General features: G+C 43.1%; 1 protein-coding gene across 1 annotated transcript; it reads left to right on the top strand.

Moving 5' to 3' along the window:
• The first annotated feature begins 1,105 nt into the window (after positions 1 to 1,105).
• Fnta (farnesyltransferase, CAAX box, alpha) lies at positions 1,106 to 18,028 on the top strand. Its single transcript, NM_008033.4, has 9 exons — positions 1,106 to 1,335; positions 3,161 to 3,246; positions 5,512 to 5,626; positions 6,947 to 7,051; positions 9,403 to 9,529; positions 12,152 to 12,300; positions 15,684 to 15,746; positions 16,776 to 16,947; positions 17,152 to 18,028. Exons 1-9 carry the CDS (start codon positions 1,136 to 1,138, stop codon positions 17,266 to 17,268), a joined length of 1,134 nt encoding a protein of 377 aa, NP_032059.1. The 5' UTR covers positions 1,106 to 1,135; the 3' UTR covers positions 17,269 to 18,028.
• The last annotated feature ends 96 nt before the right edge of the window (positions 18,029 to 18,124 follow it).

Here is an 18,124-nt window from a genome sequence, read left to right as displayed (position 1 = left end):
TCTGCCCCTCTGCCTCTGCCCCTCTGCCTCTGCCCCTCTGCCTCTGCCTCTGCGCCTCTGCCTCTGCCCCTCTGCCTAAGTGCTGGGATTACAGGCATGTGCCACCACTGCCCAGCCAATACTAGCATTTCTAAATCCTGGGTTTGATCACTAGCACAGCTGCACTGAGAAACTCAGCACAGAAAAGTTGGTTTGACTGATAACACCTGTGGGCTATTAGGATGTGGGGAAACTTCAGCTAAGATCACATACCGACCTCTGTTGGAATCCCAAAAGTCCCTTTTCTACCCTATAAAACCTCCAAGGCCCATGACCATCCTTGGATTTTTTTCTAATTAAAGGACAGTATGCTTATAAAGACATTTGTCTCTTTTATTCCCACTTTGCCTCAATCGGTTCTGATTTAAGAACCTTCCCTAGAATATATGGTGACCAGACACTATGGTCTTTGCGCTGCTGCGAATGAACCTGGTGCCTATTGTATAGTAAATATTTGTTAATTGAATATATCTATTCTCTATATTTAGAAAGGAGTTCTGCACAGATCCAAATTTAATTCCAAAGACACCCCCCGGATTAATAAAATGCTGCTATTTTATTATAGGATTATATAAACGCCTAGCACTGAAAAACATGTAAAGTGTGAAAGAATGTAAAGACCCTTTTAAGGTTAAAGTGGAAGCCTGAGGGGGGAAAGAGGTGGCTGGCTGTGCACCGTTTGCAATTCTTCACACTCCTAAGATGGTCCAAAAGAAGGGGGCCGCTGGGGACTGGAGATGTAACTCAGTGGTAGAGCACATGCCTAGCATGTGCAAGTCTTCCGGTTCCATCCTAAGCGTTGAAAAAGAAACAAAAGCAAGGAAACAGAAAAGTTACCCAACAAAGGAAACAACAACTAATAACACTGCTTGCCAATTAGCACCTAAAGGCCTCTGAAAACCTGCATTCGGGAAGGGGGCCCTGGAAACACAGCAGCGAGGACAGTAGGTATTCAGGCCAGGCCTCCGGGCCGGGCCCTCTACCCCACGCCTCTATGGTAGGACCCGAGGAACCGGAAGTGGGCCTCGCCGGGGGCGGGGCGGGCCGCGGAGGGGGCGGGGCCTCCACCACCACCTCTGCTGCGGACGGAGGCGAGATGGCGGCCACCGAGGGGGTCGGGGAATCTGCGGCAGGCGGCGAGCCGGGACAGCCGGAGCAGCCGCCGCCCCCGCCTCCGCCGCCGCCAGCACAGCAGCCGCAGGAAGAAGAGATGGCGGCTGAGGCCGGGGAAGCGGCGGCGTCCCCTATGGACGACGGGTTTCTGAGCCTGGACTCGCCCACCTATGTCTTGTACAGGTAACGCCCTCCTGCGGGCCGCGGCGCCAGAGGCCCGGGGCTGAGTGCGAGCGACGACGACGCAGCTCGGCGGACGGGGGCGCCCTCCGAGTCCGCGCCGCGCAGCCCCGGGTGGCCGCAGGCTGCGGCGGCGCTCTTCTGAAGCTAGGGTGCGGTGACACTTCCGTGGTCCCGCAGTGCTGCCCTGCTGAGAGCCGTGCATCATCCGAAAGGCGCCCTTTTGACAGCTCGCTATGGGATAATGTCACTTAAGCGGCCAGATCTGCTCTTTACAAACACTGTCGGGCCTTTGCGTGCCTTCTGCTGCCTGGAGAGAACTTTCCTGCCTTTCCTTCATCTTGGCCACTGTGCACATCCCTTCTGTCTTCCTTTCCATGTCCCCTAGTTCCTTGTCAAAAAGTACTTACTGTTTTTTGTAGTTCTACCTAAACCCTTTAGGTGACTCATTTGCCAGGCTTTCAGGAATGAGTGAAAGGCATTATAGAGGTTTCTGCAGTTGGATGACTTGAGATTGGTTGTGGGGTCCCATAGCTTCAGAACTTTCCTCTGATTTATGAATTATGTTCTTCGGATGGCTGATTTCCGAAGAACTAAATGACCGTGTTTGCCGTGCCTCTCTCCAAACTATAGGATATATATATATACATATATACATACATATGTATATATATATATATATATAAAATTAGCAGGTCATTCTTTTCCCCATATTCTTACATAAGGGATGCAATTTCAAGGTTAACTGCGTACCACAAATGTCTGCTGTCAGTAACTGATTAGTATAGAGAAGAAGAAAAGAATGTAAGTCAAGGCTGGCCACACTGAGCAGTTCATGGAAGTCTCCAGAAGTGCCAGTTGTTGCAGTCATACTGTTGTTTTGAGACTGTTCCCTGGATTGTTAGCATGCATACAGTATGCTATGCAGGTTTTAAGTACTCAAAATTATTCCTTCTCAAAGTTGCCTTCCAAAGTTGACTGGTAACATTATCTTCATCTTATAAATGAAGAAACCAACATCCAGGCAGATTAATGACTTCACACAGGAAGTTGTAAAGCTAATATTCTGGCTTAGGCAACTGTCAGATTCCAGAGCCTTCTCTCCCTCATGCTAGGCAGGCATCTCCACATGCCAGGCCCTCCCTCTGCCTAACAAGTCCCTCTGTAGTGACAATAACTCATAATGCTTCCTTGGACTTTGGGGGGAGTGTTGAAGTATCACATGTAGGACTTTGCGCCTGTGTTCTACCTCCTGAGATACATCCCCAGTCCTAATTTGAGTTTAAAAGGTTAGTTCCTACTAAAATGCATGTTTAAAAAAAAAATACTAACTCCAGAATCTTACTAAGTAAATGGGGGAGGCTAATTTTTAAGTTAAACCTTGGATACTTTCTAGAAGACCACATTTTGCCACACCATAAATTTGAAATTGTTGATTTATTAACTTTTATTTTTTAAAAATAGGCGTTTTCAGCCAGTTGGTGGTGGTGCATACCTTTAGTCCCAGCACTCGGGAGGCAGGGGCAGGTGGATCTTTTGTGAGTTCAAAACCAGCCTGGTCCACAGAGCAAGTTCCAAGGCTACACAGAGAAAACCTTGTTTTCGAAAAACCAAAAAAAAAAAAAAAAAAAAAAAAAAAAAGAAAGAAAGAAAAGTATTTTACTGTATGTGTGTGTGTGCCTTGTGTATGTCCAACCATTAAGATCTCCATTTGATTGAATGATTATTACCAATTAAAAACAAACAGAAACAAAAAACAAAAAAGCACCAGAATTGTTTTTCGTCTAACATGTTTGCATATAATCATGGGGAACATGTCTGTTTTCAGGGACAGAGCAGAATGGGCTGATATAGACCCAGTGCCCCAGAATGACGGCCCTAACCCAGTGGTCCAGATCATCTACAGTGAAAAGTGTAAGTTTACATTTATTAGGAAAATAGCTAACAAAGTTGAAATTTACAACCATATAATAAGAAAAGTGAGAGATTTTTGTTTACTAAGAACCTGAATTACTTTGCTGAGTTAATATCTTCTTTGTCATTTATTTGTCTTTGTATTTTATTTAGGAGATGGAGATAGTCAAAGCAATGAATGTTACATTATAATACATACTAGCTATTGTATCATTGTGCTTTTAATTTGCATTTAAAGTATAACAGATGGATTACTGTTTTGTCTAAAATAAGCTTTAGTTGTTCAAGTACCATCATTTTAAAATGTATTTTAGCTGTGTAGTGCACGCCTCGGTTAAAATGTATGCAGTGATGTTTTCTTTAACAAAGTAGCCTTTTCTTACCATGAATGTGAACTCTTCTGTAACTAGGAGGTCATACAGATGTTGATTGTTCTTCTCAGCAAGGGTAAATAGATGTAGTGTTATTTTTGGAATTTTATGTGTTTGTATGTTTGCATGTGTAAATTTTTTACTCCCAGTTAATGCTTTGTTTTCTAAGATCATTTCTTTTTGCCAAAATAATTTATTGATGCATTTACTGATTATGAAGTCATGGTAACAAGTGTTTTTAAAGGAAGAACAATTAGAACAATGGTATGCGGGTTGCTGTATATCAAATATGAAAATGTAGTACTGAACAGTTCATTAACTGTCCTAGTACAGAAAGAAGACGGGTCATAAGCCTCTTAGATACTGAAAGTAGGCCGCAGTAGATATGGGCCTGAGTGTGTGACTTCAAAGGCTTTGTTCTGTTGGCTATGGGTTTAGATAAAAGCATACTTATATCTTGTTGTTATACCTCATACCTTAATGAACATAAAAATAAATTGATGTTCTGAAACAAAAATAAATAAGCCATATGCAAAATGTAAGCAAATAATCTTTGGGTAGGACTGTAGCTCTGGTAGAGCACTTGCCTGCTATATGCAGTGCTCCTGGATTTGATGCCCAGCAAAGCAACAAGCAGACTGTGTCTGGTCACGAGACATGATCACCCATCTCAGGGGAAAAAGATAAGCAAAGAGAATAATACTTAGTTCTTACTGTGATGAAGGCATTATGACATAAGATGTAAAACAAAATACTCTATTAAGGAAAGTTTCAGAGTATATAACTACAGGAAAGTGTTTTCTGAAATATTTCCATGTGATATTTCTAGAAGAAATAGAAATATATACACAGAAATGTTTACATCAGTAGTAACTAAGCATCAACCAAACCCAGGCCCTCAGTAGGAACAGCAAGTGCTCTTAACTGCTGAGCCATGTCTTCAGCCCTCTGAGAGCGGCTTCTGCTGCCTATTCTGGACTCACCTTAGCAGATGGTATAAGGTAGGTGCCAGAGAGATGGCTGAGTAGCTAAGATCTGGGTTCATTCCTCAGTGCCTGCCCGCATGAGGCAGCTCTTAGCTCCCTGTAACTCTGGCCTCCACGGATACCTCAGTACACACAGTCACACGTAGTGCAAATAATTCTCTTTTAAGAAGAAAGATATTGGGAGCTAAGAGGGCAGACTTGGAGTCTGACCGCCTACTGGATCTTTATCTATGAACACATTATTTAACCTCTGTGTAGTCAACACCCATAGAAAAATGTAAATGAGGACAGTAAAAGCAATTCCTGTAGGAATTGAGTAAATTTCTTACATATATGCTAATACACTGTTTAGCTCATAGTTAATACCAGGAATAACAGTTGTTAGAATATGCAGCAGTTTTTAAAACAGCAAAGTCAAAGAAAACACCTATATATCTCAAAGAGAAATAGATTAAAAATAAAACTTATAATCCCTATAACCATTCCTATTTAGATCTGTTACAGCATGAATTTTACATGAGACATTGGGAGGTTTAGTTTGGCATTGACCTGTAATACATGTGGTAGACGTGCATAGCTCATGTGTTATGTCTGTGACACTGAGCATTGTCTGAGTGGCACTCACCATCCTTTGTATCTGCTGACATGGTACACAGTTGTAACCCTAGCACTTGAGAATCAAGATTAGGAGTTCAAAGCTAGCCTCGGTTACATAGCCTAGTACACGAGACACTATCTCCACAAAGCTAATACAGTAATAAAACACCCAACCATCCAGGTATTTGACTGTACTTTTTGTTACATAAATGGTACACATGCAAGCCCACACAAATGTGTAGTGGGGTTTATACTGTGGTTCTAGTGTTAAATAGAAAGTGGCCCTCACATCCTGTGTGCTCTGTCTCCAGTTAGAGATGTTTATGATTACTTCCGAGCTGTTCTGCAGCGCGATGAGAGGAGCGAACGAGCCTTTAAGCTCACCCGAGACGCTATTGAGTTAAATGCAGCCAACTACACAGTGTGGTAAGTAACAGTTGCTGCTGGCCGGCCTTGTGCTTGAGTCCAAGTGACTGCTTTCTTAACTGTACTCTAATTTCCATCAAAATAATAATTCACATATTCGCCCTAGAGTCTGTTGAATGAAAACAACGGTCTCTGTGCCAGGGCTTTCTGTTACAGAACCCCATTCCCAGTTTCTTGAATTGACTTCTGTGTACCAGACAACACTGTGTTACTGTTGATTTCTGCATTGTCGACATAATTCTTTCTATGAAAGCTGCAGAGGCAGCTTTGCTTCTTTGTACCACAACTGAGTTATGCTTCCTGCTAGCCGTGTCTCACAGGATACTTACATGTCCTTTACTAGAGAGTATTTTGTTTTAATTTTTTTTAACTTATGTTTATTTGTGTCTGTGTGTACAATGCACATATATATCACAGCACCCTTTGGGGGTCAGTTCCTTCCGCAGTGTGGGTCTGAGGAATCGAACTCAGCCTTCAGGCTTGATGATGGCATGCCCTTTACCCTCTAAGGCACTTCACCAGGCCCTGTTTTTGTTTTATAAAGCAGACTCCACTTTAGCCCAGGTGGACCTTAAACTTAGTGGGTGGTTGAGGAAGACTGTGATGCCTCTGTACCCACCTCTTGGGAGCTGACGTCACAGGCCTGGGCCCCCTGCCCTGCAGCATCCACGCTGCACTGTCTGCTGAGCTGAGGCATAGGCAGCTAAGATTGCTGGCGTTTGGTTTACTTTCCTACATAATGGGAAGTCATTCGCTCCCAGGCTCTCTAACATGTAAATGTGTCACACCCTGGTTTCTCTTCACACTGTATCAATCCTCTGTCATTTACTATTTTGATTTTTTGTTTTTAAATAAAAAACAAAGACAAAAACCAAACAAACAAAACCTCCAGGTCTCACTATGCAGACCATGCTGCCCACAAACTCAAAAAGATCTTCCTGCTCCTGCTCCTTATATAGTGTATGTATGTAAACTGCATCCTATAGAAAAGGAACAGTTTTATTTTTCATTATAGAATCCAGAATATTACCTGAAAATAACATTTCAGTGACTCATCTTCCCATTCCTTAAAGTGCAACAATTTTCTTCTTCTGTCTGCCTTTGTTGTGGGCCTCTCTGTTTACATGAACCGCTCCATTCTTCCAGTTCTAGCTGTCTGAATGAGGGTACTTATACACCCTTGTTAGCGTATTGGCCATGGAGAGTCGGTGCCAGCCTGTTGTCTGTATGCTGTATTCCTGTTTTGCAGCTTTGTGTGACATTCTTACTAGTCAGCTGTGTGAAGTAACGCGATGTTGGGTGTTTGGTGTTTTGCTGTAGGCATTTTCGGAGAGTTCTCTTAAGGTCGCTTCAAAAGGATCTACAAGAGGAAATGAACTACATCACTGCGATAATTGAGGAGCAGCCCAAAAACTATCAAGTTTGGTAAGAGGAGCAGGAAGGAACTGTCACTGCTGTAGCATGGCACTGGGAGCTTGAGTACTTTACATTCAGACTGTTACCTGCCTCATAGGATTGTAAGTTTCGATTTTTAGAGCAGCAGTAGTAGATTGGGAAAAATCTAGTTTCTAGTTAGTATTAATAAGTAACTTTCTTATATTTGATACTTTATATTCATGTAACTAGAGTGTGTATTAGTCTTGTAGATACAGGGAAGCTAGTGATGTCTAAAGATAGAGCGACACCTTTCTTACTCTCTAGCCCTCCTTCTCTCTCTCCCTCCCCCCTCTCTCCACGTGGCCATGGCTGGCCTTTCTCTTTCTACCTTCTCTCCTTTCTCCCTGCCTTTCTACAATAAAGCTCTAAAAATGTAAAAAAAATAAATAAAAAATAAAAATAAAATTAATAACGATAGAGCGAGTAAAACCAGCTGTCTTCGTGGATCACTGTGAAAACATGGCAGCAGGCAGGGCTTTCATTGTGTAGCAGAGAGTGAGGGTTATAATGTAGAGATTTTGTGGTGGGAGAGCAGGGAACAGAAGCTGAAAAGGAGAAATGGGGGAAAGAAAGGACTAGAGTTGGCCTAGTGCGCATCACAGAGATGGTGGCCTGAGTAGCAGACTCCGGCTCTCCTCCTGTGTGCTATGTGGTGAGGGAGCCCTGAGCGCAGGGAATGAGAACAGCCTTCCTGTGGGGAAGGCTTCTGAAGCAAAAGAAACGTGCTGAGCCATGCACTCAGGGACGCGCATAGGATTCCATCTGACCACAGCACATCTCAGGAGTCCTTGAGATACAGACAGGGTACGATCACAAACCTGGCTGTGGCCTTATGAACACTGATACAGATGTGGGCTGACCATAGTGCAATGATTCTCAGCCTGTGGGTTGTGACCCTTTGGGAGTCGAACAACGCTTTTACAGGGGTCACCTAAAACAATCAGAAATGTCAGGCATTGGCCTTGTGCTTTATTACAGTAGCTAAATTAGTTTTTAAGTAGCAACAAAAATAACTTTATGGTTAAGGGCCACCACAACATGAGGAACTCTAAAAGAGTCCCAGTGTTAGGAAGGTTGAGAACCACTGCTGTAGACCCCTTCCTTAACACCTGTCCCTGCCGTGGCAGCTGCTGGGCAGAGCACTCAGCGGGGTTTCCTTGGGAATCGCCTGAGTGCCTGGCTTGGATTCTAATAGAACACGAGCCGTGCAAACCCTGGACCCTCACTAGCTGAGCTCTATTCATTCTCCCTGTGAAACTATGCTGTAAACCATTCCTCTCTGAAAAGTCGGAAATCACAGAGTACCAGGAGACAATTGTATTATTGTGTTATAAGAAGTCAGCTTCGTAAAACTTACCTAGAAACCTGAGAAAAGAAAATGTTAGGATTCAGTGACGTGGAAAGTTTTAACAGTAAATTTAGAAGTCCTTCTTTGTAGGATTTTCTCACTGATAGCATCTTGCCTTCTCCATATTATGTGAGATGAATCTTTAAAATCTCCATCCCTGTGCTGTTGGTGCTTCCTGAGCATCTGAGGCGCCTGTCCTCCCTGGGTGGCGCCCCTGCTCCCGAACACTTCACACAGCGTGCAGCACTCAGAGCACGCAGCGTGCAGCTCACGGAGCAGAGGTCTCACCGGCCTAGTCCCATTGTTAACACTGTGCTCTCCCACCCAGCGAGTGTGTTTGTCCCCTGGCCATGTGGGCATGGAACCCAGAGTCTCACACATAGTAGGCAAATGCTCCATCATCGGCTGACTACCAAGCCTCATGGTTTATTTTTTTAATTTTCAGTCTGTGTAAGGAAAATTGTAAAAATGCAACACAGTATAAAAAAGTATTTTTCTAACACAGAAACTGTCTTGTGACAGAATTGTAACTTGTCCTAGTTACATATTTTTTAGGGCAGAAGTAAATAAATAAGTTCTGCTTACAAACTGGTAGAACGAAGAGTTGCTTGTCTGGTGACATTCTGAACATAGTGATGGTAACTGACTGGTCTTAATTAGAGACTCATTAGAGTGGGTACACTAGTATCACACCTCTCTCTCATTCGTTCGTATACAGTGCTTCAGAATTGCTGAACAAAAGCCTAGGCTCTGAAAAGATTACTGTAGTTGCAGGTCTGGTTTGAGAAACCTATGCCCTAGATACCTGGTTGTACACAATCTGTCACTGTGCCTCTCAACTCAGGGCTGCAACTTGCTGACACTGCTAACCGTGATGGTAGCTTTGAGAATTAGGGGTGAGCTTGTATCTGCTGAATCCCCTTTCACCTCACTTAGTGCAGCTGACGGTAGCTCGGAATTAACCTGTGCTTTCTCTTTCCTCTTTGGGCAGGCACCACAGGCGAGTATTAGTGGAATGGCTGAAAGATCCTTCTCAAGAGCTTGAATTCATTGCCGACATTCTTAGTCAGGATGCCAAGAATTACCATGCCTGGCAGCATCGACAGTGGGTCATTCAGGTATGGCCCTTCTTAAAGATGATGCCCCACGTGAACACCTGTGAATATGTGTGAGACCTGACATCCTGCTTGAGGTTGCCTTTTATAGTCGCTTTGATATGATGGTGAATAGTTCCATATTAAAGAAAAGTATTGGCAAATTTTAAAGAACTTTTAGATTAAATTTATATCATATCTCTTTTTTGAGACAGGTTCTCACTATGTAGCCCTGGCTGGCCTGGAACTCAGTATATAGACCAGGCTGGCTCTCAACTCAGAGGTCTGCCTGCCTCTGCCTCCTGAGTCCTGGGATTGGAAGGGAGCATGTGCCCCCACGCCATCAGAGTTAAAATATTATTTACAAATTTAAATGTCTTCATATTTAACAAAAGGAGAATATATTTTCAGTAGTTGTATTTTTTTTTAAAGTCATTTTGGGCCTGGCATGGTGGTGCACTCCTTTAATCCCAGCACTTGGGAGGCAGAGGCAGGCGAATTTCTGAGTTCAAGGCCAGCCTGTTCCACAGAGTGAGTTCCAGGACAGCCAGGGCTACACAGAGAAACCCTGTCTCGAAAAAAAAAAAAAAAAAAAAGTCACTTTGGGTAAACAGAATTTCATGTTGACCAAGTTTGCCTGCTATGTAGCTCAATGTGACCTTGACTTTCTGACCTTCCGGCCTTTGCTTCCCAAGTGCTGAGATTCCAGGGTTGCACCATTACTCTCAGGTTTTTTGTGATGCTGGGATTATACCCAGTGCTCTGTGCATATGAGGCAGTCTACCTGCTGAGCTACACCCCAGATTCTGCTATTTTTGTTTTTATTGGAAACTGTAATCATGCTAGTGTTTTACTTCTAATCCTAACACTCAGGAGGCAGACACAGGCAGATGTCTGAGTTGAAGCCAGGCTGGTCTACCTATCAACAACAAAAGCAAACAGAAAATTGTAATAACATAAAACTATGTGTCACCCATGTCTGTCTACTAACACAGCAACTTAAATACAGTATTACCAGTGTCTTTGAAAAGCTACTTTACAAAATGGTTTTTACTGAATTGTCAGAGGTTCTAAATGACAAAGGATTCCAAGAGACCCTTCAGTTATATTGTAGCTTTTAGGTTCCTATAACTAAAGTACTAAAGTTTCTCCATTTTTACATTCAGTATGAATGGTTTCATGTTCTCAACCCAATCTTTAGAAGGTAAGATTATTTTCAACTATAATAAGAGACAAGTGATTTCTGAAAACTGGAGAAAATCTGCACACTTTATATGCTCAATAAAATCAAAGGACTAATATGTCCCCTCAGGTGCTGCACGCCTGTAATCCCAGCATGCGGTAGAGGGGCAGGGAGGTCAGAGATCAAGCCAGACTGAGTTTCACAAGGCCCTGTCTCAAACAAGAAATGGGAAAAGAAAGAATGTCTTCAGTTTAAAAGTGGCACATACATATCCTTAAAATGGTGTAGGACGGGCTGGAGAGATGGCTCAGGAGCGAAGAGCACTTGGTTCTCTTGAAGACCTGAGTTTGATTCCCAGCTCCAACGTGGCAACTCACAACTGGGACTCCAGTCTCGGGAGCTCTTATACCCTCTTCTGGCCTACATGCACAGGGTACACAGACATGCATGCATGCAAAACATTCATACACGAGAGATTAAAAATGAAGGAAAAATACTTAATGTATGTGAGTCAGAATTTCTCAGACAGTGGTGTTTGGGGGTGGCTGGCAGTATTTGGGAGTGCTTGCTGTTGTGTGGCCACACGAACAGTGCTCGCCCTCCACTGTCCATCAGTACAGACCTTCCCACCAAAATGTTCCCTTAGTTTATTATTTTCACCATGACTTTAAAATCAGGGACCAGCTTAGAAATTTTTAATCTTGCTAGTGTCAAATAAGAAAAAAAATATATATTCACTTTTTCAAAATGCCCTAACCATAAATTAAAACTTGACATTTAAATACACGTTTGTATTGTTCAGTGTTTGTTTTAAAGTAATTTTATCATGCATTTGCTTTCTAAAATTTACTTGTTTTGTTTTTGAGACAAGGTTTCGATCTGTAGCCCAGGGCATCCCTGAACTCTTGATCCTCCTTCCTCAGCCTCCTGAATGCTGGGATACCTGATATGTGCTACCACTCCTGGCTGCATTTACACTTATGCTGCTGCTCTGTATTTAATGTTACATATCAATACCAGATTTCATTCATTTGTGTGCCCGTAAAGTCATTCAGTCTTTTACCAGTGAATTTGATTTTTGTTTCTTTCCCTTCTAAATTTCCTTTGACTTCTGTTTGTCTAGTTTGTATCTTTGTGGGATCTATGCTCAATCTCTCTCAAAATCTCTCTCTCTCTCTCTTTCTCTCTTTCTTTCTTTCTTTCTTTCTTTCTTTCTTTCTTTCTTTCTTTCTTTCTTTCTCTCTTGTCTTCTGAGGATGACCTTGAATTCCTAATCCTCCTCCATCTATTCCTGGACGCTGGGATCCCTGTCTGCTTGTCACCATGATAACCCCTCTCTTCAGTTCTACCTTCTTAGTTTGCTGACATCTTGCTTGCTTGTTTGTTTGTTTATTTTTGTTTTACAAATAATAGAGCATTTCTAACTGGTTTTTTTTTTTTTGTTTTGATTTTTGTTTTTTAAGGAATTCCGACTTTGGGATAATGAGCTGCAGTATGTAGACCAGCTTCTCAAAGAGGATGTGAGGAATAACTCTGTGTGGAACCAAAGACACTTCGTCATTTCTAACACCACTGGCTACAGTGACCGCGCGGTGTTAGAGCGAGAAGTCCAGTCAGTATCCGCACTGCTCATTCCTGTAGTGAAAGTGTGCCTGCCTGTCATGCTTCCCACACTCAGATGCTTCTGCACAATCAAACCTTCCCCAGGCCTTACAAACTCAAATGGGGCAGCTTTGGGAAAAACACATCATCAAGGATGAATTTGCATGTAGTACATACAGTTCATCTGTGTGTTGCAGGCTCCCAAGTTTCTTAATGTATTGTTGATTCTAGAAATTGTGCAGAAATTGATTTCATAGTGCTCGTAAGTTATTCAGTCTTTTTATTTTGGATCTATTCTCACTAAATTCTGTTGCATTTTAGATAGTAGTTTCTAGATGCCGAGTTATTCTTGTGAGGATTTTGGCTAGACAAGTGACTGACTGTAGGTGCCGAGTGACACTCCCAGCTTTAAACAGAGATGACTGTAGACACTGCCAGATGCATCTGTAGTGACAAAATCTCTTTCTCTCTCTCTCTTTCACACACACACACTCACACTGGCAAGTGCTGCTGTATGTACAACTGTAAGAACTGAAAGCCAACTCTCCTCAACCCCTTTCTAATACAGGTTCTTGCTCTGTAGCCCAGGCTGGGCTAGAACTTGAGAGCTTTCTTCTTGAGTGCTAGGATTCTGAGCAAGCACCAGCACACACAGGGGCTGTGCATGACCTAGCATAGGCTGTGCATGACCCAGCATAGGCTGTGCATGACCCAGCATAGGCAGTGCATGACCCAGCATAGGCTGTGCATGACCCAGCATAGGCTGTGCATGACCCAGCATAGGCAGTGCATGACCTAGCATAGGCAGTACATGACCCAGCATAGGCTGTGCATGACCCAGCATAGGCAGTGCATGACCCAGCATAGGCTGTGCATGACCCAGCATAGGCTGTGCATGACCCAGCATAGGCAGTGCATGACCTAGCATAGGCAGTGCATGACCCAGCATAGGCTGTGCATGACCCAGCATAGGCAGTGCATGACCTAGCATAGGCAGTGCATGACCCAGCATAGGCTGTGCATGACCCAGCATAGGCTGTGCATGACCTAGCATAGGCAGTGCATGACCCAGCATAGGCAGTGCATGACCCAGCATAGGCTGTGCATGACCCAGCATAGGCTGTGCATGACCCAGCATAGGCAGTGCACGTCAGAGGAGGAAGCTCAGAGTGCTTTAGAGAACACCAATGCTTTTTTTCTCGTTGGCATTGTTTTCTTACAAATCAGTGGAATCCTTTAGAGGTATCGTACCATGGACTGACCCAACTTGTAATGAATGAATTTTAAATATGTAATATTTCTTATTTACTATGTCTTCATTGGGTTAGTTTTTAAAAGAACTAAAATACTGAATATAAAGCATTTGGAAAGTTCACATTGGTCTCCCTGTAGGGGAAATCAGCGGCCTGCTGCTGATAAGAGGAATAAGCAAGTTTCCTGGTATACCAGAATTAAGGTATATTCTTAAAGATGGCAAAAATAGTGCTTAAAATAATAATAGATGAATTTATCTAGAATTCATGGCATTTTAATTAGAATTTTAACTCTTAAGAATATAGGTAAATATATAGATCTGATTATAGGGTTTTTTTATGCTTTTCTCCTTTGTATTATAAAGTAATGTAGTGTGCTTATGAGAGAGAATTAACTGTGTTAAGTTTAAAGATAAGACTTCCCTTTCTTGAGCTGCAGATGGTTTAGTTGGTAAAACACTTGCCTAGCTTGTACAGAGCTGTGGATTGGATCCCCAGCGCATCGTGACACCAGGTGTGGTGCGTGCTGCACACCTGTGTTCTTGGCACTTAGCTGATCTAGGTAGGAACCTCAGAAGGCCAAGGTCATCCTCTGCTGTGTAACAAGGTCCAGGCCAACCTGGGCTATTTGGGATCCTTACCCTAAAAAAAAGGAGGGAGGGAGGGAAGGAGGGAAAAAATGTCTATAGATTTCTAATTCTCTAGAATAAACTACAATTATATAGAGCCTTTCAAGCTTTGTAAGTGCATTTGCAGACATTTATGCACAACGTTTTCTTTAGATACTGGGGGAGGGCTGTTTATGAGACAGTTCCATGTGTCACACATTGGCCTAGAACGCAGTACATGGACTGACAAGCATTTTTGAGCCTCTAGTGTCCCTGCCCCTGACGTTCAGTGCTGGAGCCAGGCTGTGCTGCAGTAGGGGGTTGTTTGTTTGATTTACTAGGTCTTTGCTATGGTTCTGCGCAGGCACAGTCTGCTGCTGAGGATTAAGTGTGCTCTTCCTAAGTTACTTGGGACCAGTCTTGCTTGAGATTTTGGAATATTGGCATTGCGTTATAATTGATTATTGATCTTATAGCAGTCTTATAATATATACTCATGACCATTTTTTATCCTTTATGAAATTTCCATAACATTTCTCTTTCCCTTTCTTTTTTCTTTCTTTTCTTTTTTTTTTTTTTGAGTCAGGGTCTCATTATGTAGTAGTGATAGCTAGCCTGGAACATGCTTTGTAGTCAAGGCTGGCATTGAACTCACAGAAATTCGCCTGCCTCTGCCTCCCCAGTGCTGGGATTAAAGGTGTGCACCACCACCCAGTTCCATGCCATTTCTTATAGCTCCTAAAGTGATGTCAGTTACTGAGACTTTCTTAGGCGTAAGTTGACCTTTGACGCAGCACCCCAGGTTGCTGTATGAATATAAGGTTTCCTTGCTTTTAGCTAACCTTCTCTTTAGAAGAAAGCATATTCAATATTCTTTTTTTTCCTCTTTCAAAACCATATGTAGTAGTTTTGACAATCTGATCCAAAGTATAGTCTTTTAGACTGACTGTGTGTGCATATGCACCCACATGCTACATGTGTACATGTGTACAGAGAACAATGACTCCAGATCGCCTGAGGCTAGGAAATCAGAGATAGCAGATGACTGTGAGCTGTGGGACGTGGGAACCAAACCCACATCCTCAGGAGGAATAGGAAGCACTCTCAACCAGCAGGCCATCTCCAGCCCTTCTATATATCTTAAAAGAAAAATACAGAACATGTATTCTGTGTGTATGAGTGTTTTGTCTGCAAGTATGCCTTTGTATCACCTGCATGCAGTGCTTGGAAGTGAATGGAAACGGTCGCTGGATGCTCTGGGACTGGAATTTCGGATGGTTGTGATCTGCTGTGTGCATGCAGAGAATTTGGCTGAGCCATCTCCACAGCGCTATTTCTTAGTGGGAAGCAGGGTGTTGAGACAAGTTGACACTGCACAGTTAGGGGCTGTCTTCTCTAGGCTGGTGCTCCGGTGGTACCAGGACCCATTCATTGGCAGGCAGACGTGAATGTTGACAGAGGGAAGGGGATAATGTTGCTAAAACTGTGTTGACTTGATCTGTTCCTTTAAGATCATGTATATTTTCTTATAGGTATACTCTGGAAATGATCAAGTTAGTGCCGCATAATGAGAGCGCATGGAACTACCTGAAAGGGTAAGCACTGCTCCCCCGAGGCTGTCCTGAGGGCCAGCAGCCTGCTGCAGCAGCAGCAGCACGCAGTGCGCTCCGTGACCAGGCTCTAAAGGACTGAGAGCTGACAGGAGAGCAGAGTGTGGTGATGGTGATCCCTGGGCATCGTGCCCTCCGTCTTTCCCCTTTTCACCCCCAAGAACACATCAGTCCAGTTTTCAGAACAGTGCAAAGGAAATGATAATGCATGTTACTAGTATTTACAACTCCTATAGGGATTTGCCTCTAGTCTTCGTTTCAAAGAGAACATAGCATTCATGTGGGCTCAGTATAGCAGAGCAACATAAACTTGACAAGCAAGTCACTCAGGCGGGTGGCCAGCCTCTCTGCTGTCAGTGTTGCATCCAGTGATAAGTCTTACTCTTAAAAAGGTTTCCAAGTCTGGCCCTAGCTTCTTGGCCCCCAGAGCATACCCTGAGGCCCAGTCACACTTGGAGATGCGCCATGACCTCTCATCCCCTAAGTAGTTGAAGGCCTGGAGAACCACCTCAAGAAGTAGGGATGTCTGTCTCTTGCTCTTCTTCTTACCTTTAAGAAGAGTTCTTTTCTGCTTCAATAGTAATGTCATATAGCTTGAGTTATAAATGATTGGTTTGCAACTTTGTTAGGTGGATCCCGTCTATATCAGGTTGCTCTCACACTCTGATTCTGACGGTGACTTGAACTTCTTATCTCTCCCTCCACTTTCCAGATGCTGGGATCACAGATGTGCACTGCTAGGCATTGAACCCATGGCCTTGTGCACGCCAGGCAAGCACTCTGCCAACTGAGCCACATCCCCAGTCCAACTTCATTGTATTTTAAGTTATTTTTACTGAACTTTAACCTCCATCAATAAGGCCCACACAGTTTAAAATAAGTTCTTCTTTCTTTTCCCGCCTCTCTTGTTCATAACCAGTCTTCCCTAGCTCGTGCCTCAGGCTTTCTTTCTCCTGATCTTTCTCCGATCGTGTGTGCGCTCTCAGAATGGAGTCTTGTTTTGTTTTGTTTTAGGATTCTGCAGGACCGTGGTCTTTCTAGATACCCTAATCTATTAAATCAGTTGCTTGATTTACAACCAAGCCACAGTTCTCCGTACCTGATTGCCTTTCTTGTGGATGTCTATGAAGACATGCTAGAAAACCAGTGTGACAACAAGGAGGACATTCTTAATAAAGCACTAGAGGTGAGTTCCTCTCCTTGTCTCTCCCACTGCCACTGCTCTTGCATCATACCTCATGGAGTTTCTCAGGGCTCTTTCTAGTTTGGGGGCGTACTGTCAGTTGTAACTGCTGTGCGGTATCTCTCATTTGTGCAGGACCCATGTTAAATTGACATATGCCCTTGAGAGTGAATTAAACATTAATACATTTTTATTTTTCATTTTCAGTTATGTGAGATCCTAGCTAAAGAAAAGGACACTATAAGAAAGGAATATTGGAGGTATATTGGACGGTCCCTTCAGAGTAAACACTGCAGAGAAAGTGACATACCGGCGAGTGTATAGCAGCGAGGGCATCCGGAAGAAGTGGACGATGCTTTCTAAGGCCTCTTATGCAGGAGCGTAGAGTGGTTAGAGCGGTCATCTCTTGCCTGTGCGCTAAAGCTGTCCAGGTGCTGCTTTTAACAAGAACTAAGTATGACTCCTGTGTGCTGACGCTGTTCAGACGAGCTCTAAGAATCCATTTTCTAAAGCAAAGTCATTGGAGGGGAGGGTGAGGAAAGTTTCCCATAAAGGAACTACTGCTTTTGTAGTCTTCCCAACATTTAGTCCAGTCCTGTAGAATCCGCTCCTCCTGAAAGATGTGTATGCAAGGCTGTGCGCTGGGAGTGACGATTGATTTGCAGTAACCTGAATCTCGGTGCATTATGCGGCAACTGCGCCTGTTGGTTAGAGCTGCTGTGCGCACTCACAGGATCTTGCTATCACTGTAACCAACTAATGCCAAAAGAAAGGTTTTATAATAAAGTCACATTATCTATAAACAATTCCATAGTGTTTGATGTTTAACAGTATATAAGGGACAAACAAGAAGCCCAGTGCTTGGGAGGCTGAGACAGGAGGATTGCTGCAAGTTTGAGCCAGTCTGGACTACATAGAGAGGTTTGGGCCAGTTCAGAATATAGAGGGTAGCCTTCTTTGAAAAAAAAAAAAAAAAGTCAAAAACTTAAAAAGAAAATATTACTATACATTTTGTGATTATGGGAGGGAAATGTGAATTTATTAAAAATGGAAATTGGTCCTGTTTTTCTTGTCAGCAACAAAATGGACTCAAGATAATTTAAACTGAATTTAATCAGCATAGATAGCTCACAGTCATTGCCTCATCTTCTGAAGTCTATCCCACATCCACGCTATGCCA

This window comes from Mus musculus, chromosome 8, assembly GCF_000001635.26.
Source record: "Mus musculus strain C57BL/6J chromosome 8, GRCm38.p6 C57BL/6J".
Lineage (NCBI taxonomy): Eukaryota > Metazoa > Chordata > Mammalia > Rodentia > Muridae > Mus > Mus musculus.
The sequence above is the reverse complement of the archived record's forward strand: the minus strand, read 5'-3'. Positions and strand labels throughout refer to the sequence as shown.